Raw genomic sequence first — 27,966 nt, 5'->3', positions numbered from 1 at the left:
TCAGGACCTTTGCTATGAGACTCGAAATTGAGCTCAGGTGTAACCTGTTTCCATTGATCATCCTTGAGGTGTTTCTACAACTTGATTGGAGTCTACCTGTGATAAACTCAATTGATTGCACATAATTTGGAAAGGCACACACCTGTCTATATAAGGTCCCACAGTTGACAGTGCATGTCAGAGAAAAAACCAAGCCTTGAGGTCGAAGGAAGTGTCAATAGAGCTCCGAGACAGGATTGCGTCGAGGCACAGATCTGGGGAAGGGTAGCAAAACATTTCTGCAACATTGAAGGTCCCCAAGAACACAGTGGCCTCCAGCTCTTCCTAGAGCTGGCCGTCCGGCCAAACTGAGCAATTGGGGGAGAAGGCCCTTGGTCAGGGAGGTGACCAAGAACCCAATGGTCACTCTGACAGAGCTCCAGAGTTCCTCTGTGGATATGGGAGAACCTTCCAGAAGGACAACCATCTCTGCAGCACACCACCAATCAGGCCTTTATGGTAGAGTGGCCAGACAGAAGCCACTCCTCAGTAAATGGCACGACAGCCCGCTTGGAGTTTGCCAAAAGGCACCTAAGGGACTCTCAGACCATGAGAAACAAGATTATCTGGTCTGATGAAACCAAGATTGAACTCTTTGGCCTGAATGCCAAGCGTCACGTCTGGAGGAATCCTGGCACCATCCCTACGGTAAAGCATGGTGGTGGCAGCATCATGCTGTGGGGATGTTTTTCAGTGGCAGGGACTGGGAGACTAGTCAGGATCGAGGGAAAGATGAATGGAGCAAAGTAAAGAGAGATCCTTGATGAAAACCTGCTCCAGAGCGCTCATGACCTCAGACGTGGGTGAAGGTTCACCATCCAATAGGACAACGACCCTAAGCACACAGCCAAGATGACGCAGGAGTGACCTGAAAATAGCTGTGCAACGATGCTCCCCATCCAACCTGACAGAGCTTGAGAGGATCTGCAGAGAAGAATGGGAGAAACTCCCCAAATACAGGTGTGCCAAGCTTGGAGTGTCATACCCAAGAAGACTTGAGGCTGTATACTGAGTAAAGGGTCTGAATACGTAAATGTAATATTTCAGTTATTTTTATTTTATTTCTAAAAACCTGTTTTTGCTTTGTCATTATGGGGTATTGTGTGTAGATTGATGAGGGAAATTTTTTATTTAATCCATTTTAGAATAAGGCTGTAACGTAAAAAGTCAAGGGGTCTGAATACTTTCCGAATGCACTGTACACACACACTACATACGACCACACACACATAGCATGCAATACTGACGCCACACACACACACACTTTCACACTCACCACATATGCTGCTGCTACTGTCTATTATCTATTATGTTGCCTAGTCACATTACCCCTACCTGTATGTACAGTACATAGCTACCTCAATTACGTCTTACCCCTCCACATCGGTACTGGTACTCCCTGTATATAGCTATGATATTTTTACTCTTTATTGTTATTCACTGAGTATTTATTCCTTGTGTCACAATTTCAAATTTGTATTGTATTCTTTAGCTTTAACTCTGCATTGTTGAAAAAGGACCCATAAGTATGCATTTCACATTTAGTCTACACCTGTTGTTTACAAATAACATTTGATTTGTTGGAGCTACAGTGCCTTGCAAAAGTATTCACCCCCTTGGCGTTTTTCCAATTTAAATTACAACTTGTCATTTAAATTGATTTTTATTTTGGATTTCATGTAATGGACATGCACAAAATAGTCCAAATTGGTGAAGTGAAATGAAAAAAATAACTTATTTCAAAACATTCAAAAAAATTGATAACGGAAAAGTGGTGCGTGCAAATGTATTCACCCCCTTTGCTATGAAGCCCCTAAATAAGATCTGGTGCAACCAATTACCTTCAAAAGTCACATAATTAGTTAAATAAAGTCCACCTGTGTGCAATCTAAGTGTCACATGATCTATCACATGATTTCAGTATATTTACACTTGTTCTGAAAGGCCCCAGAGTCTGCAACAACACTAAGCAAGGGGCACCACCAAGCAAGCGGCACCATGAAGACCAAGGAGCTCTCCAAACAGGTCAGGGACAAAGTTGTGGAGAAGTACAGATCAGGGTTGGGTTATAAAAAAATATCAGAAACTTTGAACATCCCAGGGAGCACCATTAAATCCATTATTAAAAAATGGAAAGAATATGGCACCACAACAAACCTGCCAAGAGAGGGCCGCCCACCAAAACTCACGGACCAGGCAAGGAGGGCATTAATCAGAGAGGCAACAAAGAGACCAAACATAACCCTGAAGGAGCTGCAAAGCTCCACAGCGGAGATTGGAGTATCTGTCCATAGGACCACTTTAAGCCGTACACTCCACAGAGCTGGGCTTTACAGAACAGTGGCCAGAAAAAAGCCCTTGCTTAAAGAAAAAAAATAGCAAACACGTTTGGTGTTCGCCAAAAGGCATGTGGGAGACTCCCCAAACATATGGAAGAAGGTACTCTGGTCAGATGAGACTAAAATTGAGCTTTTTGACCATCAAGGAAAACGCTATGTCTGGCGCAAACCCAACACCTCTCATCACCCCGAGAACACCATCCCAACAGTGAAGCATGGTGGTGGCAGCATCATGCTGTGGGGATGTTTTTCATCGGCAGGGACTGGGAAACTGGTCAGAATTGAAGGAATGATGGATGGCGCTAAATACAGGGAAATTCTTGAGGGAAACCTGTTTCAGTCTTCCAGAGATATGAGACTGGGATGGAGGTTCATCTTCCAGCAGGACAATGACCCTAAGCATACTGCTAAAGCAACACTCGAGTGGTTTAAGGGGAAACATTTAAATGTCTTGGAATGGCCAAGACAAAGCCCAGACCTCAATCCAATTGAGAATCTGTGGTATGACTTAAAGATTGTTGTACACCAGCGGAACCCATCCAACTTGAAGGAGCTGGAGCCGTTTTGCCTTGAAGAATGGGAAAAAATCCCAGTGGCTAGATGTGCCAAGCTTATAGAGACATACCCCAAGAGACTTGCAGCTGTAATTGCTGCAAAAGGTGGCTCTACAAAGTATTGACTTTGGGGGGGTGAATAGTTATGCATGCTCAAGTTTTCAGTTTTTTTGTCTTATTTCTTTGTTTCACAATAAAAAATATTTTGCATCTTCAAAGTGGTAGGCATGTTTTGTAAATCAAATGATACAAACCCCCCAAAAATCATTTTTAATTCCAGGTTGTAAGGAAAAATAAGAAAAATGCCAAGGGGGGTGAATACTTTCGCAAGATACTGTACATGGGATGGATTGACCAATCACCAAAGTTTGCCAGACAAGAAATATGCACCTGTCAATCCCAAATGAATTGGATGGATTGACATATTTAGCTTGAGCTACACAATAGATGGCATGAAATATGGGACAATTTTATTTTAGACCACTTTTGATCAATAAAAATGTCTGACAAAAAAGGCAAAAACATATAAATGAGAAAAGCTCAATGGCACCACAGAATGTGATATAATCTGGAATCAAAATAATTGATATTAGTGTTCCAGGACAATTGTTCCTATCTGGCTCAAATGACCAATTTGTGGAAGACCTGGATGGGATTTGTAAAATTAGCGATCAATGTATGCAAACATCTCAGTTGGTTTTACCCATAGCAGGGGTCCACAATGATGCCAAGAGGGCGGTTGGCATGGGCTATGAAGGAGCGGTTCTGCCCATCCACCCCCATGGCCTGGACACTCCTGTTGTAGTAGTCGGTGAAGTAGAGGCGCTTGTGGACCCAGTCATAGGCTAGCCCCTCTGGATCATTCAAATCTGAGAGAGAGAGAGAGAGAGAGAGAGAGAGAGAGAGAGAGAGAGAGAGAGAGAGAGAGAGAGAGAGAGAGAGAGAGAGAGAGAGAGAGAGAGAGAGAGAGAGAGAGAGAGAGAGAGAGAGAGAAGGAACATTTTAAAAGAGAGAGGGGAGAGAAATAGAGAGAAAAGAGTCAGAGTGGAAAAAGATAAGGGTGAGGATGGAGACAACCAAAGTCACCAAGGTAACTAATACCGCAACTTAGAGATATTAACAGCTACACTCAATATTGTAACAAGACATTAAAGGCCCAATGCAGCCATTTTTGTATCAATATCAAATCATTTCTGGGTAACAATGAAGTACCTTACTGTACTAGATTTCCATTTCAATGGTCAAAAATATACAATAATAGATTTTTAGCAAAAAACTATTTCTCATGCCAGAATTTAGCTAAGACTGTCTGGAAGTGGTCTGAGTGGAAAGGGGGAAACTGAATAGTATCTGTTATTGGCAGAGAGCTTTGGAACTCTTTTTGTTATTGGTCTATTAAAGGAAAACTCCACCCCAAAAATTTTTTTGGGGCATTTCTTTCATTATGCAAAATGCATCATATTTCTGTATTTTGAAAGTTATATATTTTGAAAACTTGATTGCTGACATGCAAAACATTTTTGGACTATATCAACAATAGACTAATGAAACAAATACCAAAATATAGTTTTTAACTAATTTACCACCTGGTGATGTCACCAGGCAAGCCAAAACTCCACCCACACAAAACCTGCTAGTTAGAAGGTACGCTGGATAAAAATATAAACGCAACATGTAAAGTGTTGGTCCCATGTTCATGAGCTGAAATAAAAGATCCCAAAAATGTTCCAAATGCACAAAAAGCTTATACATTTTTATATATATATATATATATATATATATATATATATATTTTTTTTGGTTTACATCCCTGTTAGTGAGCATTTCACCTTTGCCAAGGTAACCCATCCGCCTGACAGGTGTGGCATATCAAGAAGCTGATTAAACAGCATGATCATTACACAGGTGTACCTTGTGCTGGGGATAATAAAAGGCCACTCTAAAATGTGCAGTTTTGTCACACAACACAATGCCACAGATGTCAGATGTTTTGAGGGAGCGTGCAATTGGCATGCTGACTGCAGGAATGTCCACCAGATCTGTTGCCAGATAATTTAATGTTAATTTCTCTCTGCCTCCATCGTCGTTTTAGAGAATTTGGCAGTACGTCTAACCGGCCTCACAACCACACACCACGTGTAACCACGCCAGCCCAGGACCTCCACATCCGGCTTCTTCACCTGAAAGATTGTCTGAGACCAGCCACCCGGACAGCTGATGAAACTGTGGGTTTGCACAACGTCTCAGGGAAGGACATCTGCGTGCTCGTTGTCCTCACCAGGGTCTTAACCTGACTGCAGTTTGGCGTCAAAACCGACTTCAGAGGGCAAATGCTCACCTTTGATTGCTACTGGCATGCTGGAGAAGTGTGCTCTTCATGGGTGAATCCCGGTTTCAACTGTACCGGGCAGATGGCAGACATACGTTGTGTGGGTGAGCTGTTTGCTAATGTCAACGTTGTGAACAGTGTGCCCCATGGTGGCAGTGGGGTTAGCTATGGACAACGAACACAATTGCATTTTATCGATGGAAATTTGAATGCAGAGAAACAGTGACGAGATCCTGAGGCCCAATGTCGTGCCATTCATCCACCACCATCACCTCATGTTTCAGCATGATAATGCATGGCCCCATGTCGCAAGGATCTGTACACAATTCCTGGTAGCTGAACATTTCCCAATTCTTCCATGGCCAGACATGTCACCCCTTGAGCACGTTTGGGATGCTCTGGATCGCACCAGATACTGACTGGTTTTCTTATCCACGGCCCTACCTTTTTTTTAAGGTATCTGTGACCAACAGATGCACATCTGTATTCCCAGTCATGTGAAATCCATAGATTAGGGCCTAATTAATTTATTTCAATTACATTTACATTTACATTTTCGTCATTTAGCAGACGCTCTTATCCAGAGCGACTTAAAAATAGGTGCATTCACCTTATAGCCGGTGGGATAACCACTTTACAATGTTTATTTTTATTTTTTTTATTTTTTTTGGGGGGGGGGGGGGGGGTAGAAGGATTACTTTATCCTATCCCAGGTATTCCTTAAAGAGGTGGGGTTTCAAATGTCTCCGGAAGGTGGTGAGTGACCGCTGTCCTGGCGTCGTGAGGGAGCTTGTTCCACCATTGGGGTGCCAGAGCAGCGAACAGTTTTGACTGGGCTGAGCGGGAACTATACTTCCGCAGAGGTAGGGGAGCCAGCAGGCCAGAGGTGGATGAACGCAATGCCCTCGTTTGGGTGTAGGGACTGATCAGAGCCTGAAGGTACGGAGGTGCTGTTCCCCTCACAGCTCCGTAGGCAAGCACCATGGTCTTGTAGCAGATGCGAGCTTTAACTGGAAGCCAGTGGAGTGTGCGGAGGAGCGGGGTGACGTGAGAGAACTTGGGAAGGTTGAACACCAGACGGGCTGCGGCATTCTGGATGAGTTGTAGGGGTTTAATGGCACAGGCAGGGAGCCCAGCCAACAGCGAGTTGCAGTAATCCAGACGGGAGATGACAAGTGCCTGGATTAGGACCTGTGCCGCTTCCTGTGTAAGGCAGGGTCGTACTCTCCGAATGTTGTAGAGCATGAACCTACAGGATCGGGTCACCGCCTTGATGTTAGCGGAGAACGACAGGGTGTTGTCCAGGGTCACGCCAAGGCTCTTCGCACTCTGGGAGGAGGACACAACGGAGTTGATTTCCATATATGAACTGTAAAATCTTTGAAATTGTTGCATGTCGTATATATTTTTTATGTTCAGTGTAGATTGTATTTTCAACCGGCAACTATCAGAAAATAACAATGATCACATTTTTCATACTTTTACAGTGTTAGGTTAATCAAAATAAGGAAAAACTGAATTTTGACTGCATTGGGCCTTCAAGGCCCCCTTTTCTATATTATGTTTAAATCATCACAGTATGTCTAATAAATCACTGTGGGTGTTTATTTCATAAAAATAACTCTAAATATATTTGTTATCATTTATTTCCCTGAGTCTCCTTTTGCCATTGAAATGCTCAGTCTGATCAATGAGGTTTGTGCAGTAGGCTATAGGCCGAATACATTATCACTGCATATTGGCTATGCTTGAATTGCCCTGCCAATGTTGTTGTTCTCAGACCATTTTGAAATTATATACACTGCTCAAAAAAATAAAGGGAACACTTAAACAACACAATGTAACTCCAAGTCAATCACACTTCTGTGAAATCAAACTTTCCACTTAGGAAGCAACACTGATTGACAATAAATGTCACATGCTGTTGTGCAAATGGAATAGACAACAGGACATCATGTCTCGCTCCATCCACCAACGCCACGTTGCACCACAGACTGTCCAGAAGTTGGCGGATGCTTTAGTCCAGGTCTGGGAGGAGATCCCTCAGGAGACCCTCCGCCACCTCATCAGGAGCATGCCCAGGCGTTGTAGGGAGGTCATACAGGCACGTGGAGGCCACACACACTACTGAGCCTCATTTTGACTTGTTTTAAGGACATTACATCAAAGTTGGAGCAGCCTGTAGTGTGGTTTTCCACTTTAATTTTGAGTGTGACTCCAAATCCAGACCTCCATGGGTTGATACATTTGATTTCCATTGATAATTTGTGTGTGATTTTGTTGTCAGCACACTCAACTATGTAAAGAAAAAAGTATTTAATAAGATTATTTCATTCATTCAGATCTAGGATGTGTTATTTTAGTGTTCCCTTTATTTTTTTGAGCAGTGTATATTTTTGGTATATGATCACACTGGTAATAGACATTTTGTTGTATTACTTGTGAGGCACAGCTGAGTGAGCATAATAATCCGCTTTTTTTACTAGACTGATGGCCTGGATCGACAGTGTGAGGGGAGGGAACAGCGGTGAGGCTGCCTCTCTCTGACTCACCGTCCCTTCACTCTCCCTCCCTCCCTCCAATGAGAAAGGGGGACACAGTCTTCCAGCTGATGGCAAAAATCTAGTCGCACTGCATTATTTCTGCATAATGCACCAATTCATGTTGTCACTCCTATGCCCAGAGAAAGTGAAATATTCCTCGATATTAAAAAAGACCCAAGCCACTAATAATAACAATGCAAGCTTATCGGAACACTTCACTATACTCATTCATTGCAGCTGCAGTGCTGGTTGTAGCGTAAATGGAAGTAGGGAGAATGCGCATTTTATGGCTTATAAAATATTGAGCAAAGTGTTGACAGTGCTGAATAACAACATAAACATTAACTTATTCATAAAAACAGCAGCTCTTTGCTATATTCGTTGTCTCTCTCTAGTCATGGTTTTGAATTTTTTGAAATCTCACAGTATCAACTTTGCTGTGCGTACAAGGTTTCTTTTTACAGTCTATGGCTCGAGAAAACTGTGCAGACACGGTGATCTGAGCTATCTGATTGGCCAGCGGTAGGCCTATAGGTGCACTTGGTTTGCTCTCTGGGCCTGCCGAGTAGGCGGAGTTCTACCTTCAGACACATGAAATGGTTCAAAGTGGGAATACTTTGCCTTCCCGGCGCTATGGCTGCTGAATCAAGTGCACCTACCGCCAATAGCGCGAAACGAATAAAACATTTTGAATGCAAGGCTTTATCGTTGGGTTTTAACATAAATGTTTGGTGATTGACTAGGAATGCCTTGGAGATCGACCACTGGTCTAGACTCTAGAGCCTACCGCTTACCTCTTAAAAGTAGGAGGATACATATGCAAATAAAAGATGACTGGTCATCGGTCAGAATAATCAGATCAGATTGTGATGTCATGATCTGGGCCAAAAACCCACCTGAGCAGGCTGAAATTCCAGGCAATCTTTTCTTCCACAAAAAGGACATTATCATCATTTTCACAATTTCAGAGTGTTATTTCGACCACATAGTGTGGAAAAATCATTACAAAAACACTATACATTGTTTTCCCCAACCCTCGGATTCACAACACTTACTGTCGGCTATGATGACAGGTGCACCGGTAACCGTGGTGATGACATAGCCTATCCTGCTTCGGCCTATCCCCATGTACTGAGTAAAAAATATCCTCTTGTCTGCAAAGTCGAAATCCAGCGCCACCACATTATAGCCCAAGTTGATAGTAGGGTAGGGGCTAGTGTGATCGGAGGGGTCTAAACGTAAACTATTCATGGTGTAGTCGGTGGTGAAAACCAGGAACTCATCCAGACCGTAGCCGCACGACACGCCGTTGTTGAGGAGCGAACCGTGGGCACAGGCGCAAGTGGGTTTCTCCTGCTCGGGCAGGGCGAAGCAGAGCTGCTGGCAGCGCCCATTGTCCTCCTGGCACGGGTTGAAGCCCACCAGGTTGGCAGCGGTGGGCTGCACGTGGGAGTTGAAGACCACCACGTCCGTGAGTCCGTCAATGTCGTCGCGGATCACCTGGTGATGACAGTGATGTTGTTAGTTCAGTCTTTGAATGTGAAAGACACTATTTTGTGCTTTGTGATTTTGTGCTACTTTTGTGCAGCTTGTTGTATCGACATCTAGGAGTTGTATGTTGTAGGTTTACCCGTTGTATACATTGTTGCGTACATTGATTATAATGTTTTGTTATGTTACTTTGATAAGACATTTTTCAAAAAAGTGAAAGAGACACTAGGCAAAATAAAGATATTTCATAATCACCTCTGGCTGGGTCGTATTCGCCGGATCCTTGCTGGCCTGGAAAAGCTTCCCGAGCTTTCTATCCACCCACAACATAGAATTCCCAAATATCGACAATCCGTACGGAGCCGGGTATCGACTCCCATAACGGACAATCTCCCTCTGCGTCCCATCGGGCGCCATGCGCGAAATCATATCCAGCACGTCGTCGGTCCAGTACAGGAAATCATTGGTGTAGTCGACGGTGAGGCCGCGTGGCGATGCCAGGCTCTCGGAGGCTAACAAGGTACGGTTGGCACCATCTAGCTGGGCACGTTCTAGAATAGAAAATAATACATTTGTTACACACACATTGAAAGGCACAGGTTTAGGATGCAGCACCACTGGATGGAAAGCTATTTTGGGGGTTAAGGGCCTTGCTCAAGGGAACAACGGTAGTGGTAGTAATGACACCAGCAGCCCTCCAGTAGGCAGTTCAGTTCCCACTTTTCCTTTCATTTTATATATTGTTAGGTGTTTTCTGACTTTATTGAACAGATAGAGAGAGAGGGTGAGTGGGGAAAGATAGAGAGGTTGTGTCAAAGGGCAATAGGCTAGATTCGAAACCTATGCCGACCCTTTAGAAGTGTGCTGGTTACTGGTCAACCTCTATAACCTCTGGACTACTTACCAATTTTGGGGTTCTGGCCTCCGTCAGCCCAAAAGAGAAAACGGAGCTTGGGGCTGACGGCAAGGTCACTGGGCCGGTCCTCAATGGACTTGAGGAGGACCGTGCGGTAGGGGGTTTCGAGGCGGGTCACCTCCAAGTAGGTCTGGGCCTCGACAGCGTTAGTGAAGTAGAGGTTGCCTAAGGGGGAGGGGATGGGAGAAAGAAAGTTTAGGGAGTGAACAATATTGATATTGAGGGATACCTGGAGGTAATCGGACCTCTTTGAAATTAAAATAGATGGCCCTCCCACTGTGGAAAAATATTTTTACCTGGCCCTCCCTGAGCGTAAAAAAACTAAACATGTAACCCTCCCCCTCCAAAAATTATCATTAAAACAAAATAGCAGGGAATATTAAATCCCTTTTTAGTAGGCTATCAATGTTGCAGACGTGCTTTCTATCAAATCAACCCGTGGTTGAGAACCACTGCTGTATTCATACCATATTCATGTTATCCGCTAGAGGGCCGCATTTACCAATTTAAGCGTTAAGGGCCGTCAACACCAAGGACGATAAATATAATGATAAATTATACGTAACTATAAAACGTTGGCGAGCATCCACACTAGAGGAAAGTTTACGTTCTACAGTAGCCTACACCTGTCAATCAACTATCAACGCATCCTACTGCATGCTGTAGGACTATTAATAAGGTGGTAACACAGACCATTCAGTGCTTCAAAGTGTGTTCATTGTTATGGTGACAACTGCAAATAATACTTCAATGTAGGTTACATGTAGCCTAATGAAAATGTTAATTAAACGTTGAAATTCAACAACAAACGCTGTTTAGCCTGCGCATCTTTTACATCATGTCATTGCTTGCCTCGTTGCTCAAGTGGTTTGAAAGTGATTTCCATTTTTCTAATGGATGTAAATTTGGATCTTCTTTTTCACTGTGCTCATCACTATCTGTCCTGTGCAACCATTTAATAGGCTACATCTGTGCAACAATGTTATCATCACTGCACTCTCTCTCCGCAACTTTCCCCAACAGTTCATTTGGCCAAGGCCTATTTTACATTCAGCAATAGCAAGGAAGCATTCTTCTCTCCACGGAAAGCCTATTAGGCCTAGTATACAAAATACAACAACAAAAAAACTCCTCTAGCTTTTGTAGCCTATAGCTTTTCCTGGGATTTCACGAGAAGAGGAATAGCAGAGAGGCTTGCTTCCGTAGCCTATAGCCTATTGCGCATGGGAATAGCTGGAAGAGGGAGGCTAGAGTTCTAAAAACAAAAAGTGATGCAATCAGTCTCTCCTTTACTTTTAACCAAGAGAGACTGGCATGCATAGTATTGATATTAACCCTCTGATTACAGTGAAGAGCAAGACCGCTAAAACAACCTGTTTTGAATGCTTCATGCCGAAATAACTGGATAAAATAAAATAACATTTTGTCACATGCGCCGAATACAACTGGTGTAGACTTTAGCGAGAAATTCTGGCTTACGAGCCCTTCCCAACGATGCAGAGTAAAATAGTATCACGAGGAATAAAACACAATACACAAGAATGGAGCTATATACAGGGAGTACCATACAGTATAGGCCTGATTGTGCAACCATTTGGATCAGTTATGGGTCTATTCTCAACAGTTTACAAGGTCCTGAAAGGTACATTAGCAGGCTACTCACATGGTGTATTTTGATCACACCATTACGCAGTTTCTCTCTCTCTCCTTTCAAATTCCCAGCCAGGGGTGTATTCATTACGGAAACTGTTTACTGTTTATAACCAAATGGAAGAAAACAGAGCAAAACTAGAGTTTCTATTTGCCAAATTCAGGTAGGTCCCTACCCGTTTCGTTCCGTTTGCTTCCGTTTAAGAAACGTTTTGCAACAGAACCGGCATAATGAATACGCCCCAGTTATTTGGGGTTGTACGTCAAAGTTACACAGTCGAATTCAATTAGTAAATTCCAAAGTGCTGACAAATACTAACATTTAATCGATTACAAATTACATGACCCTACCCTGGACTAAATAAAAAAATACGAAACTGTCCCCCATTTTTTTCCGGGTAACAATTGTGTAAATTCCGACCGGTCCCTTAATGGAACTGGTTGTTATCTTTTTGTAATGAAGTCATTTCAACCAGTTTTGCCTGCTGGGTGTGGTTTATAGATGAAGGTCAGTACCAGAACTATTTACAACTTGGAGTATGTCTCTCCACTCTTTACATCATGGATCCTAACCTGAGATCCAGTCCACAGCCATGCCTTGTATGCCTCCTCGGCCGATGCCTTGGTTGACGACGGGAGTGAAGCTTCCACCATCTGTCTGGGCCCTGAAGATCCCTCTGTAAGAGCTGGAGGTGCTGTTGTCGATCCAGTAGATGTACCTAGAGGCGACGTGGAGATCCAACTTGTCCATCACAGAGTAGGAGTCTGCAACGGGTAAAGACATGTTAGCTTATCTAGATACTCAGTTACAGTATAAGTTAGTAACAAAGTTGGGTATAGATTAATTAATGAGGATTCATGACAAGATGTGTTTCAGACATCATCAGATAGATTATTATAGGTCATAATTAACAATTACCCAATTAATAAAGGTCATAGTTAGCATACGATTATGACATGTACATGTTATGTATGGTTAAAGTTAGGGTATATTTAGGTCTGGTTGATTTAAAGTTAGAGTTAGGGTTACGCACATCCAGCAACAGGCACCATGGCCTCCGAGTGGTCGGAGCTGTTGATGTGGAAGCCTCGGATAAGTCTGGGGGTGGAGACCACTGCGTAGGAGTCGTACTGCACGCAGCTGGTGCCATCCTGGGAAGGCACGAAGCCCGTGGTGCAGGCACATGTCTTCTGGCCCCCAGGCTTGGGCAGACACAGGTGGGGACAAGCCCCATTGTTGGTGCTGCAGCCGTTGGTGGTCCCGGCCGAGTCTGGGGAAGAAGAGAAAGGATGAGAAATTAACTTGAGGTATAATGCCTGTGTGGAACTCATTTTTTCACAAAAATCTCCCATTGACACCAACTTGAAAATTCAAGGACCTACAAATCTATTGACAATCTACTTGGTGGCAAATGTACCTAATATCGGATCAGTAAAATGTTCAGTTTCATACTCTACATAGCTCTCTGTTGAAAAACGATATATGTTTTAGCCTACGCAGGTGAAGACCAGCAGATTAGCTGTAGGTAGCCACACTCACTGTCTCGGGCATTGACTTTGAGGGCTCGCACTCCTGTCATCCCACTCCTCAGCACCACCATGTTGGCCCCAGTGCCCTTGTCCACCCTCTCAATGACCTCGTAGTCCAGGTCGGTGTAATAGAGGTAGTTCTGGTGCACGGTGAGGCCCCAGGGGTGGGACAGCTGGCTCACTATGGTCACCCTGCTGACCCCGTCCATTGTACCACACTCAATCTGTTCACAGGGAAAGGGACAGTACAGGGAGTCAGGGACATTAGAGATACTGTATGCTTCAGTTGCAGCACTATTCAATTCAATTCAGCATAACCTTATTTGTCCCCTTAGGTAATAACTACTAGGGCTAGTGATGTTTCAGACACATACAACACATCAGAATATGATATGCAATAAAGTTGTGAGCACTAAATGAGAAAATAATATGACAGTGGTTGTGTGTGTTCGTGCATGTATGTCTGTCCGTCCGTCCGTCTGTGTAGTCCTTTGTAGCTCAATTGGTAGAACAGGGTAGTGGGTTCGATTCCCAGGACCACCCATAAGGAAAATGTATGCACACATAAGTCGCTTTAGCGTCTTCTAAATGGCATATATTCTCATCAAGTTTGCAGACGACACAACAGTAGTAGGCCTTATTACCAACAATGACGCGACAGCCTATGGCAGCCTACAGGGAGGAGTGGTGCCAGGAAAATAATCTCTCCCTCAACGTCATCAAAACGAAGGAGCTGATCGTGGACTTCAGGAAACAGCAGAGGGAGCACGCCCCTATCCACATCGACGGGACCACAGTGGAGAAGGTGGTAAGCTTCAAATTCCTCAGTGTACACATCACTGACAATGTGAAATGGTCCACCCACACAGACTTTTACAGATGCACAATTGAGAGCATCCTGTCGGGCTGTATCACCGCCTGGTATGGCAACCGCAGGGCTCTCAAGAGGGTGGTGCGGTCTGCCCAACGCATCACCAGGGGCACACTGCCTGCCCTCCAGGACAACTTCAGCACCCGATGTCACAGGAAGGCCAAAAAGATCATCAAGGACATCAACCACCCAAGCTATTGCCTGTTCACCCCTCTATCACCCAGAAGGCGAGGTCAGTACAGGTGCATCAAAGCTGGGACAGAGAGACTGAAAAACAGCTTCTATCTCAAGGCCATCAGACTGTTAAATAGCCATCATTAGCTGGCTACCACCCGGTTACTCAACCCTGCACCTTAGAGGCTGCTGCCCTATATACATAGACATGGAATCACTGGCCACTTTAATAATGGAACAGTAGTCACTTTAATAATGTTTACATACTGCTTTACTCATCTCATATATACAGTATATACTGTATTATATTCTACTGTATTTTAGTCAATGCCACTCCAACATTGCTCGTCCTAATATTTATATATTTCTTAATTCCATTCTTTTACTTTTAGATTTGTGTGTATTGTTGTGAATTGTTAGATACTACTGCACTGTTGGAGCTAGGAACACAAGCATTCCGCTACACCCGCAATAACATCTGCTAAATATGTGTATGTGACCAATAAAATGTGATTTGATTTAATATATTTGTTTCTGTGTAACTCGGTACCCACCACTCCGGTGCTGGCGACGCCCCAGTACAGCTTGCTCATAGCGATGTCTGCGGTGATGAACCCAATGTTCCCCAGGTTGATGGTGTAGAGGTTCCTCAGGTTGCCTCCATCCATGTCAGCACTGGCAACCTTAGGAGGTACGCCACTGTCTATCCCCCGGTCTGTCCAGAACAACTTACTATAAAGCAGGAATTCAGAAAGGTTAGCATAAATTAGTATTAGCATTAGTATTAATCCACTGATGATGACCTGGAATGAAGCCTAACTAACAATTCAAAAAATGTCTGTTGTTGTTGTTGATTTTCCTTATAATGTTATGAAATGCTTGGTATAATGTTGGTATAAAGTCACATTGATTATTTTACTTCCTAAATACATCAGTATCCAACAAACTGTACAGTATTATTACTTGACCATTAAACATACACTACATACGCAAGACGGCACATACACATACAGTACTACTTGTTTGTCAGTATTACATTTATTCAGTTGTATCCTTTGTAACTAGTAATACTGATACACAGACGAGTGTTTACCCTCTGGCTGGGTCCAGGGCTATTCCAATAGGCTCCCCTGCTCCCTCTGGCTTCCCTGTGTTTGTGATGAGGGTCTTCCTGTAGAGTTGGACTCCATCCACACGAATGACCTACAGTAGATGAGAAACTTGTTATATCATGTTAAATGAATACATTATAACCATGTTACTACTAACGCAGTTAAAAGATACATTATGCAAAGAAATGAGATATAGTCACAATTAGCGTGAAACTACTCAGTTATCATCTCTATATTGGATCCAATAACACCTTAAGCCTAGTAATGATATTGTATGTCTACAAATGCAAGTAAGATATATTCTATACATCATTTACAATGAGGACATGATACGTTACCTCTATTGCTTTATTAGTTGGATTAGTGTAGTACATCATGCGAGTTATCCAATCAAAAGCCAGACCAGAGGGCGAGCCAATGATTGCAGATGGAGCAAACAGAGTCCTATTGGTTCCATCCGTTTTCACCCTGTAAATGGAGCTCTGAGAGGGAGAGACAGCAAACAATTCACTTATATTAGACCCGAATCCAGACTTGAAATAAGTGAGTTTTGGGGTGTTGGGTTCTAACTTGAAATATTGAAATATCCTTATTCATGTTTCCATATTAGAACTGGGTGTATGGAAATCTACTGAGTGAGAAAGGGGAGTGCAGAAAGTTTACATTCTGTCAGAACATGTTATTGTCAAATCTCATGTATCCTATGGAGAGAGGCAAAGAGTAACAGTCTGGTTTCAGTCACTGATAAGGTTGTATAGCCGTGGATTAGGGAGGAGTGAGGAATGTGGGCCGAGGTCAGGTCAGATGAAGTGAGCAGGAACAGTCCTATGACATACACACAACGGAGGCAGGGACATGACTACACCCATGAGAGGAACCACTTAAGTTCCTGACTAGCAACAGAGGTGTATTGGCTGTCTAGATATGCAAGGAGTTGACTCCACCCACTAGAGGGTATAAATATATGTACTTGTGTAAACATGTCTTTGTCTTTTCAGCTGTTGGACCCAGTGGGTGAATAAACTTGGTTTGAGCTTTTTCTTAGTCTTAATTTCAACTTCCTCGGACTTCAATGTGTGAGTTAAGCAAGAGTCTAGTTAAGTGTGTGTATATTGAGGTAGGATTCTGCACTTACATCATTCAAAACGGTTAAGGTTACAAAATTCCAGTAACCGTCCCATTTTTTTTCTCTAGAAATCTGCTTATTCCTGCCTTATTACGGGAATCTTACAACCGGGATTTCTGGAAAACTGGGGAATTTTGCAAAACCTGAATTTTGCAACATTTAAAATGGTAGTGGTTTATTTACTGTGAGCAACTTGTCACTCACCGAGCCCTGCACCCAATAGACAAACTGCTCCTGGTCGTCAAAGTCGATGTCCCGCCCCTGGGTGATGCCAGACACGGGTACCATGGCGTTGTTGGAGGGGTCGGCCGGGTCCACAGGGATGCCGAAGATCACAGTCTCCCTCACCACCATCAGGAACGGAGTGTCATCTGAGGTAGAGACAGAGTAGGATAGAATGGGATGGGGTGGAGTGGAGTGGAGTGGAATAGAATATGAAAGAGACAAGCAAAACAGAAAAGCAAAATCAACCAATGTTTTTTTCTGATTGGCATTTGCGATATCGCTATCTCCATTTATCATGTTATGACAAATACACAACACATTTGCCTTCATACAGAATAGTATAAATCAGAGTGGTATAGAATAAAATAAAATTGATTAGGAATAGGATAGAAAAAATCCCTTGTACTGTACAAATTTATGACAGCAATAATTCATCAGGTCAAATCGATGTGCTAAGAGAGATGCTACAAGCCTATCGTTAGAGCTGCTGGTAGGGTACCTTTGATGCAGGTCCGCCCATCACTGTTGAGGTTCCAGCCAGACTGGCAGTGGCAGGTGTAGTACCTGGGCCTAAAGCCAGACAGTAGGCACAGCTGACTGCACAGGTGCTCCGCGCATGGGTTGATTGCTGCATAGTGGAAAACAATGGAACAATCATGAAATGCTTTATCCACTACTGAGCTACAGGGTCCCCTGTAGCTCAGTTGGTAGAACATGGCGCTTGCAACGCCAGGGTTGTGGGTTCGTTTCCCACAGGGGGGCAGTATGAAAATGTATGCACTCACTAACTGTAAGTCGCTCTGGATAAGAGCGTTTGCTAAATGACTTAAATGTAAATGTAAACTAGTGCTGAGCGATTAGTGCTTTTTGAGGTCAGTTCGGTTTCGGTTCGATTATTAAAAGATTATCAAGTTTTTTCGATTTCGGTTTTGATTATACATTTTTTACATTAAATGCACTATGCATTACATGTATGTGGGTTGACTGCTGTAACAACACAGAATAAAACAATTAATAAAAGTCCAATGATGGTGGTGGCTTCCCATTACTGCTTATTACTTATTAACCATCATTTATTGACATTACTTTACTTTAATAAAATATTTCAGTTGTTGTGTATATTACATTTGTTTTAGGCCTATTTGATTACTTTATTATTTAATTTCCAAGTCATCATCTCATCTCTATAGAGCTGCTGCCTATGCGGTCTGACAAAATCACTATTTTAGTAGTTCTTCAAAGTAAATAAGGCATACTTTTATGACTGCTGAATACCAACTATCAACCACTTATATCATGTATTTTCAGGTAGAGATACCTAACGAAGCTCTCTATCCCTCTCGATCGCTCGTTCTTCTGTCACTTCTCTCCCTCTCAGACTGGACAAGTAGGCGCGCAATGGTTTATGGTTATAATTAATGATCATGTTTTCTGCAATAAACTATGTAGAATATTGGCCTGTTGGAAACTACAACTCCCTACTACATCGCACAGTTCAGGCTTGATCTGATTTATCTCTAGAGAAACTGCGCATTGCACTCACAAAAAAAAAGAACGAAATGGAATTCAAATAATTTAACAGACATCATTCAATAACAGGAATTTCTGTTAATTGTTCAGCACTATCCACTACAAACAAATAGTATGTTTGAATGTTTTATGGACGAATTTTGAATGTTACCCGCTGGTTGTTAGAATGTAATACAGAATTTGTTGGAACAGTACCTACTGGTTGTTTGAATGTTATCTGGAAGTTGTTTGAACGTTACCTGATGTTTTTTATTTTTTATACATACATACATATATACATATATACATACATACACATACACATACAGTGGGGAGAACAAGTATTTGATACACTGCCGATTTTGCAGGTTTTCCTACTTACAAAGCATGTAGAGGTCTGTAATTTTTTATCATAGGTACACTTCAACTGTGAGAGACGGAATCTAAAACAAAAATCCAGAAAATCACATTGTATGATTTTTAAGTAATTAATTTGCATTTTATTGCATATCATAAGTATTTGATACATCAGAATAGCAGAACTTAATATTTGGTACAGAAACCTTTGTTTGCAAATACAGAGATCATACGTTTCCTGTAGGTCTTGACCAGGTTTGCACACACTGCAGCAGAGATTTTGGCCCACTCCTCCATACAGACCTTCTCCAGATCCTTCAGGTTTCGGGGCTGTCGCTGGGCAATACAGACTTTCAGCTCCCTCCAAATATTTTCTATTGGGTTCAGGTCTGGAGACTGGCTAGGCCACTCCAGGACCTTGAGATGCCTCTTACGGAGCCACTCCTTAGTTGCCCTGGCTGTGTGTTTCGGGTCGTTGTCATGCTGGAAGACCCAGCCACGACCCATCTTCAATGCTCTTACTGAGGGAAGGAGGTTGTTGGCCAAGATCTCGCGATACATTGCCCCATCAATCCTCCCCTCAATACGGTGCAGTCATCCTGTCCCCTTTGCAGAAAAGCATCCCCAAAGAATGATGTTTCCACCTCTATGCTTCACGGTTGGGATGGTGTTCTTGGGGTTGTACTCATCCTTCTTCTTCCTCCAAACACGGCGAGTGGAGTTTAGACCAAAAAGCTCTATTTTTGTCTCATCAGACCACATGACCTTCTCCCATTCCTCCTCTGGATCATCCAGATGGTCATTGGCAAACTTCAGACGGGCCTGGACATGCGCTGGCTTGAGCAGGGGGACCTTGCGTGCGCTGCAGGATTTTAATCCATGACGGCGTAGTATGTTACTAATGGTTTTCTTTGAGACTGTAGGGACAGCTCTCTTCAGGTCATTGACCAGGTCCTGCCGTGTAGTTCTGGGCTGATCCCTCACCTTCCTCATGATCATTGATGCCCCGCGAGGTGAGATCTTGCATGGAGCCCCAGACCGAGGGTGATTGACCATCATCTTGAACTTCTTCCATTTTCTAATAATTGCGCCAACAGTTGTTGCCTTCTCACCAAGCTGCTTGCCTATTGTCCTGTAGCCCATCCCAGCCTTGTGCAGGTCCACAATTGTATCCCTGATGTCCTTACACAGCTCTCTGGTCTTGGCCATTGTGGAGAGGTTGGAGTCTGTTTGATTGAGTGTGTGGACAGGTGTCTTTTATACAGGTAATGAGTTCAAACAGGTGCAGTTAATACAGGTAATGAGTGGAGAACAGGAGGGCTTCTTAAAGAAAAACTAACAGGTCTGTGAGAGCCGGAATTCTTACTGGTTGGTAGGTGATCAAATACTTATGTCATGCAATAAAATGCAAATTAATTACTTAAAAATCATACAATGTGATTTTCTGGATTTTTGTTTTAGATTCCGTCTCTCACAGTTGAAGTGTACCTATGATAAAAATTACAGACCTCTACATGCTTTGTAAGTAGGAAAACCTGCAAAATCGGCAGTGTATCAAATACTTGTTCTCCCCACTGTACATATCCTTTCAAAAAATATATTTCCCTTTATTACTTTCCAACCCCACAACCCCTTCCCTAATTGGAGTAAACTAGTGAACAACAATGCTTAGGCCTCTACTTCCAGCTTATACATACTATATACATTTTACGGACACAGTCAATTTTACAATAATTATTTTTTGTTTGTTTTTACTCCTGAACTTCATCTACCCTCAATCTCTCTGATCATTTTCATGATGATCATGATGTAGTGGACCATGATAGTTCTTTGGTGATGTGGACACCAAGGAACTTGAAGCTCTCAACCTGTTCCACTACAGCCCCGTCGATGAGAATGGGGGCGTGCTCAGTCCTCTTTTTTCTTCCTGTAGTCCACAATCATCTCCTTTGTCTTGGTCATGTTGAGGGAGAGGTTGTTATCCTGGCACCACACTGCAAGGTCTCTGACCTCCTCCCTATAGGCTGTCTCATCGTTGTCGGTGATCAGGCCTACCACTGTTGTGTCGTCGGCAAACTTAATGATGGTGTTGGAATCGTGCCTGGCCATGCAGTCATGTGTGAACAGGGAGTACAGGAGGGGACTGAGCACGCACCCCTGAGGGGCCCCCGTGTTGAGGATCAGTGTGGCAGATGTGTTGTTACCTACCCTTACCACCTGGGGGTGGCCCGTCAGGAAGTCCAGGATCCAGTTGCAGAGGGAGGTGTTTAGTCCCAGGATCCTTAGCTTAGTGATGAGCTTTGAGGGTACTATGGTGTTGAATGCTGAGCTGTAGTCAATGAATAGCATTCTCACGTAGGTGTTCCTCTTGTCCAGGTGGGAAAGGGCAGTGTGGAGTGCAATAGAGATTGCATCATCTGTGGATCTGTTGGGGCGGTATGCAAATTGGAGTGGGTCTAGGGTTTCTGGGATAATGGTGTTTATGTGAGCCATGACCAGCCTTTCAAAGCACTTCATGGCTACAAACGTCAGTGCTACGGGTCGGTAGTCATTTAGGCAGGTTATCTTAGTGTCCTTGGGCACGGGGACTATGGTGGTCTGCTTGAAACATGTTGGTATTACAGACTCAGTCAGGGACATGTTGAAAATGTCAGTGAAGACACTTGCCAGTTGGTCAGCACATCCTCGGAGTACACGCCCTGGTAATCCGTCTGGCCCTGCGGCCTTGTGAATGTTGACCTGCTTAAAAGTCTTACTCACATTGGCTACGGGGAGCGTGATCACATAGTCATCCGGAACAGCTGGTGCTCTCATGCATGCTTCAGTGTTGCTTGCCTCGAAGCGAGCATAGAAGTGGTTTAGCTTGTCTGGAAGTCTTGTGTCACTGGGCAGCTCGCGGCTGTGCTTCCCTTTGTAGTCTGTAATAGTTTTCAAGCCCTGCCACATCCGACGAGCGTCAGAGCCGGTGTAGTACGATTCAATCTTAGTCCTGTACTGGCTCTTGCCTGTTTGATGGTTAGTCGGAGGGCATAGCGGGATTTCTTATAAGCGTCCGGGTTAGAGTCCCGCTCCTTGAAAGCGGCAGCTCTACCCTTTAGCTCAGTGCGGATGTTGCCTGTAATCCATGGCTTCTGGTTGGGGTATGTACGTACGGTCACTGTGGGGAAGACGTCATCGATGCACTTATTGATGAAGCCAGTGACTGATGTGGTGTACTCCTCAATGCTATCTGAAGAATCCCGGAACATGTTCCAGTCTGTGCTAGCAAAACAGTCCTGTAGCTTAGCATCTGCGTCATCTGACCACTTTTTTATTAACCAAGTCACTGGTGCTTCCTGCTTTAGTTTTAGCTTATAAGCAGGAATCAGGATGGAGGGCGAGGGAGAGCTTTGTATGTGTCTCTGTGTGTGGAGTAAAGGTGGTCTAGAGTTTTTTTCTCCTCTGGTTGAACATTTAACATGCTGGTAGAAATGAGGTAGAACTGATTTAAGTTTCCCTGCATTAAAGTCCCCGGCAACTAGGAGCGCTGCCTCTGGATGAGCATTTTCCTGTTCGCTTATGGCCTTATACAGCTCATTCAGTGCAATCTTAATGCCAACATTGGTTTGTGGTGGTAAATAGACAGCTATGAAAAATATAGATGAAAACTCTCTTGGTAAACAGTGTGGTCTACAGCTTATCATAAGGTACTCTACCTCAGGCGAGCAAAACCTTAAGACTTCCTTAGTATTTGATTTTGTGCACCAGCTGTTGTTTACAAATATACACAGACCGCCACCCCTTGTCTTACCGGAGTCAGCCGTTATATCCTGCCGATGTAGCAAATAGCCCGCTAGCTGTATGTTGTCCATGTTGTCGTTCAGCCACGACTCGGTGAAACATAATATATTACAGTTTTTAATGTCCCGTTGGTAGGATAACCGTAATCTTAGGTCATCTAATTTATTTTCAAATGATTGAACATTGGCTAATAGGATTGATGGAAGAGGCAGTTTACTCGCTCGCCGTCGCACCCCGACCAACGTCCACGATATCTCTGTCTCTTTCTCATGTGAATGACAGGGATTTGGGCCTTGTCGGGTGTCTGTAGGATATCATTCGTGTCCGACTTGTTGAAGAAAAAAACCTTCGTCCAATACGAGGTGAGTAATCGCTGTCCTGATTTCCAGAAGCTCTTTTTGGTTATAAGAGACGATGGCAGAAACATTATGTACAGAATACATTTCAAATAACGCAGAAAAACACACATAATAGTACAATTGGTGTCACGGTTTCGGCCGAGGCTGCCTCTCTTCCTTGTTCGGGCAGGCTTCGGTGTTCGTTGTCTCCGGAATACTAGCTGCCACCGTTGTATGTTTCATGTTCGTTTGCTTTTGTCTGTTTGTTGTGACACCTGTTCTCGTTTAGCGTAATTAGTGTCCTATAAGTTTCTCGTTGTGTTTGTCTAGTGTTGTGTGTGATTGATTTATTTCTGTCGTGTGTTGTGCTTGTATATTGCTTATTCGCTCGGTTGAGCTTCACTCCACTGTGTTGGAGCGTTTACGCACATGTTTAGTGCGCCTTTTGTTTTGTCGCCTTCGTGCGTAGTTTCGCCTTCGGGCAAGTTTGTTCGTATTTTCCTTGTTGGAAATTGAACTAAAGTCTTTTGGACTATACTTCGGTGTCCTGCGCTTGATTCCACCACTACACCCACCTACAGCATTCTTGACAGAATCACACACCTTCAAGAATGGAATCAGCAGGAGCCGCAGCAGCCCAGGCGACGCTGGAGGACAAGGTCCGTGAACAAAGTGACCAGATCCTGCAGATGGGGTCCGCACTGCAGGAGGTGATCACCACCATCCGAGGCTGGGGGACTCCTCCACCGCCATCCTCCCTGCCAGCACCATCGGCCAGTCAGCCCATTCCCGCTCCGGAACCCCGAGGAGTTCGACTCTCGCTCCCGAGGGCCTACGATGGGACCGCGGCCGGGTGTCAGGGATTCCTTCTCCAGGTGGAGCTGTACCTGGCCACCGTGCACCCGGCGCCCTCGGGACATGAGAGCGTGTCCGCCCTGATCTCCTGCCTTTCCGGGAAGGCGTTGGAATGGGCCAACGCGGAGTGGAGGAGGATCGACGCGGATACCATCACCTACGAAGAGTTCTCCCGCCGCTTCAGGGCGGTGTTTGACCATCCCCCGGAGGGGAAAGCGGCGGGGGAGCGTCTGGTCTTCCTCCGGCAGGGGAGGAGGAGTGCCCAGGAGTTCGCCCTAGAATTCCGTACTCTAGCGGCAGATGCAGGGTGGAATGAGCGGGCTCTCATCGATCACTACAGATGTAGTCTTCGCGAGGACGTCCGTCGGGAGCTGGCCTGTAGGGACACCAGCCTCTCGTTCGACCAGTTGGTCGACATGTCCATCAGGCTGGATAACCTGCTAGCTACCCGCGGACGTTCCGAGGGGGGTCCGTCCATTTCACCCTCCAGCGCCTCCGAGCCATGCCCCATGGAGCTCGGGGGCGCTGGCGCTAGAGAGAGGAGGGGTCGGCTTACGAGGGGGTCCATCTCCTGCACCAACTGTGGTCGGGGAGGACACACCGCGGCTAGGTGCTGGGGATGGCCTCCTAGGGGAGAGGACGAGAGGTCCCGCACTGGGGATTCCTTCCAGGTGAGTAGGCGCCCCACTCACCCAGAGCTCTCTGTTGCACATTTCTGTATACCTGTGCGTTTTCCACAGGTAGCACCTCATTCCCAGCATAAGGCGCTGGTAGATTCAGGCGCGGCTGGGAATTTTGTTGATAAGAAGTTTTGTTTAGCCTTAGGGATTCCCCTTCTTCCTGTTGATGTCCCTTTCCCCGTTCATGCCCTAGATAGCCGTCCGTTGGGTGCGGGCTTGATCAGGGAGGTCACTGCGCCACTTAGGATGTGTGCGCAGGGGGGTCATCAGGAGATGATTCAGCTATTTCTGATTGACTCGCCTGCGTATCCGGTGGTGCTGGGCATGCCCTGGTTGAGTACCCATAACCCATCTATTTCGTGGCAGGAGAGGGCTCTGATGGAGTGGTCTGCCCAGTGTGTGGGTCGATGCTTGGGCGTTTCCGTAGGGGCTACCTTGGTGGAGAGTCCAAACCAGGTGCCCGCATTGCACGTTCCCCCTGAGTATGGGGATTTGGCTATTGCGTTTAGTAAGTCGAGGGCGACGCGGTTGCCGCCCCATAGGCAGGGAGATTGTGCGATAGACCTCCAGGCAGGAGCTGCGCTCCCACGGAGCCATGTGTATCCTCTGTCTCAGGAGGAGAAGAAAGCTATGGAGACTTACATAGACAAATCTCTGAGACAAGGATACATACGGCCTTCCACTTCCCCTGCGTCCTCGAGTTTCTTTTTTGTGAAGAAAAAGGATGGTGGTTTACGCCCGTGCATCGATTACCGTGGTCTCAATCAGATCACGGTGAAGTACAGTTATCCACTCCCGCTGATTGCGACCATGACTGAGTCATTGCATGGGGCGCGTTTCTTCACTAAATTAGATCTCAGGAGCGCGTACAACTTGGTGCGCATCAGGGAGGGCGATGAATGGAAGACAGCCTTTAGTACCACCTTGGGCCATTACGAGTATCTTGTCATGCCATACGGGTTGATGAACGCTCCGTCAGTTTTCCAATCATTCGTGGATGAGATCTTCAGGGACATGCAGGGGCAGGGGGTGGTTGTGTACATAGATGACATTCTCGTGTACTCGCCTACCCGTGTCGAGCATGTGGCCCTGGTGCGCAGAGTGTTGCGGAGGCTGGTGGAGCACGACCTGTATGTTAAGGCAGAGAAGTGTCTGTTTTTCCAGGAGTCGGTCTCCTTTTTGGGGTATCAGTTGTCTGCGTCAGGGGTGAAGATGGAGGTAGACCGGGTGTCAGCCGTGCGTAATTGGCAAACACCAACCACTGTGAAGGAGGTGCAGCAGTTTTTGGGGTTTGCGAATTACTACAGGAGGTTTATCCGGGGTTTTGGACAGGTGGCAGCTCCCATCACGTCTCTTTTGAAGGGGGGTCCGGTGCGTCTGCAGTGGTCTGCCGAGGCGGACAGGGCGTTTGGGAGGCTGAAGGACCTGTTTACCTCGGCCCCGGTGCTGGCGCATCCGGATCCCTCTTTGCCATTTCAGGTAGAGGTGGACGCGTCTGAGGCCGGTATAGGAGCCGTGCTTTCACAACGGTCAGGCGCGCCACCTAAACTCCGCCCCTGTGCTTTTTATTCCAAGAAGCTCAGTCCGGCGGAGCGAAACTATGACGTAGGGGACAGGGAGCTGTTAGCCGTGGTACAGGCCCTAAAGGTGTGGAGGCACTGGCTTGAGGGGGCTCAACACCCTTTCCTCATTTTGACGGACCACCGTAACCTGGAGTACATCCGGGCAGCAAGGAGGCTGAACCCTCGTCAGGCAAGATGGAATATGTTTTTGACCCGGTTTACATTTAAGATCACGTACATCCCTGGGTCACAGAACGGTAAGGCAGATGCACTGTCTCGGCGGTATGACACGGAGGAGAGGTCCGTGGAGCCCACTCCCATACTGCCGGAGTCGTGTCTGGTGGCACCGGTAGTGTGGGAGGTCGATGCTGAGCTCGAGCGGGCGTTACGCACCGACCCTAGTCCACCGCAATGCCCGGAGGGTCGGAAGTACGTTCCGCTCGAGGTTCGGGATCGATTGATCTATTGGGCTCACACGTCACCCTCCTCTGGACACCCTGGTATCGGCCGGACAGTGCACTGTCTTAGTGCCAAGTACTGGTGGCCCACGTTGGCAAGGGATGTGAGGGTTTATGTTTCCTCCTGCTCGGTGTGCGCCCAGTGTAAGGCGCCTAGACATCTGCCTAGGGGTAAGTTACTACCCCTGCCCGTTCCACAACGACCATGGTCTCACCTCTCGGTGGATTTCCTTACTGACCTTCCTCCTTCACAGGGGAATACCACTATACTGGTCGTTGTGGACCGGTTTTCTAAGGCCTGTCGTTTGCTCCCCATGCCGGGCCTTCCTACCGCCCTGCAAACTGCCGAAGCACTATTCACCCATGTGTTCCGGCACTACGGGGTACCCGAGGATATTGTGTCTGATCGAGGTTCCCAATTTACCTCCAGGGTCTGGAGAGCCTTTATGGAGCGGTTGGGGGTCTCGGTGAGCCTCACCTCGGGTTACCACCCGGAGAGTAATGGGCAGGTGGAACGCGTGAACCAGGATGTGGGTAGGTTTCTTAGAACATACTGCCAGGACCGGCCGGAGGAGTGGGCAAGGTACGTTCCCTGGGCCGAGATGGCCCAGAATTCCCTACGCCATTCCTCCACTAACCTAACCCCTTTCCAATGTGTGTTAGGTTACCAGCCGGTTCTGGCACCTTGGCAGCAGAGCCAGATCGAGGCTCCTGCGGTGGATGAGTGGGCGCGGCGCTCGGAGGAGACATGGAACGCTGCACACGTCCACCTGCAGCGGGCCCTCCGACGTCATAAGGCGAGCGCCGATCTCCACCGCAGTGAGGGACCGGTGTACGCACCTGGTGATCGAGTCTGGCTCTCTACCAGAAACCTGCCCCTCCGCCTGCCCTGTCGGAAACTGGGTCGGCGGTTTGTAGGGCCATTTAAAGTCCTGAGAAGGTTGAACGAGGTGTGTTACAAATTACAACTACCTGTTGAATATAAAAGTATTAACCCCTCGTTCCATGTGTCCCTTCTCAGGCCGGTGGTAGCTGGCCCACTCCAAGAAAGTGAGATCAGGGAGACTCCTCCGCCCCCATTGGACATCGAGGGGGCACCGGCGTACTCCGTGAGGTCCATCTTGGATTCGAGACGTCGGATGGGGGGTCTCCAATATCTAGTGGAGTGGGAGGGGTACGGTCCGGAGGAACGGTGCTGGGTGCCGAGGAGAGACATTTTGGACCCGTCTCTCCTGACGGAATTCCATCGTGGGCACCTCTCTTCCTTGTTCGGGCAGGCTTCGGCGTTCGTTGTCTCCGGAATACTAGCTGCCACCGTTGTATGTTTCATGTTCGTTTGCTTTTGTCTGTTTGTTGTGACACCTGTTCTCGTTTAGCATAATTAGTGTCCTATAAGTTTCTCGTTGTGTTTGTCTAGTGTTGTGTGTGATTGATTTATTTCTGTCGTGTGTTGTGCTTGTATATTGCTTATTCGCTCGGTTGAGCTTCACTCCACTGTGTTGGAGCGTTTACGCACATGTTTAGTGCG

General features: G+C 45.7%; 1 protein-coding gene across 1 annotated transcript in view; it reads right to left on the bottom strand.

Annotated features, from left to right (window-relative positions):
* lrp2b (low density lipoprotein receptor-related protein 2b) overlaps window positions 1-27,966 on the bottom strand; it is a gene marked incomplete at both ends in the record, with an annotated part of 143,661 nt that overhangs the window by 68,026 nt on the left and 47,669 nt on the right. The window contains 12 exons of the mRNA XM_084167517.1: window positions 3,636-3,801; window positions 8,860-9,304; window positions 9,551-9,846; window positions 10,200-10,376; window positions 12,435-12,626; window positions 12,896-13,132; window positions 13,402-13,615; window positions 14,991-15,168; window positions 15,530-15,639; window positions 15,887-16,030; window positions 16,879-17,045; window positions 17,399-17,527. Of these exons, the coding sequence (XP_084023643.1) occupies window positions 3,636-3,801; window positions 8,860-9,304; window positions 9,551-9,846; window positions 10,200-10,376; window positions 12,435-12,626; window positions 12,896-13,132; window positions 13,402-13,615; window positions 14,991-15,168; window positions 15,530-15,639; window positions 15,887-16,030; window positions 16,879-17,045; window positions 17,399-17,527 (2,455 nt within the window). The remainder of the gene's footprint in view (window positions 1-3,635; window positions 3,802-8,859; window positions 9,305-9,550; window positions 9,847-10,199; window positions 10,377-12,434; window positions 12,627-12,895; window positions 13,133-13,401; window positions 13,616-14,990; window positions 15,169-15,529; window positions 15,640-15,886; window positions 16,031-16,878; window positions 17,046-17,398; window positions 17,528-27,966) is intronic.

This window comes from Coregonus lavaretus, assembly GCF_964263955.1.
Source record: "Coregonus lavaretus genome assembly, chromosome: 1".
NCBI classification, from domain to species: domain Eukaryota; kingdom Metazoa; phylum Chordata; class Actinopteri; order Salmoniformes; family Salmonidae; genus Coregonus; species Coregonus lavaretus.
The sequence above is the reverse complement of the archived record's forward strand: the minus strand, read 5'-3'. Positions and strand labels throughout refer to the sequence as shown.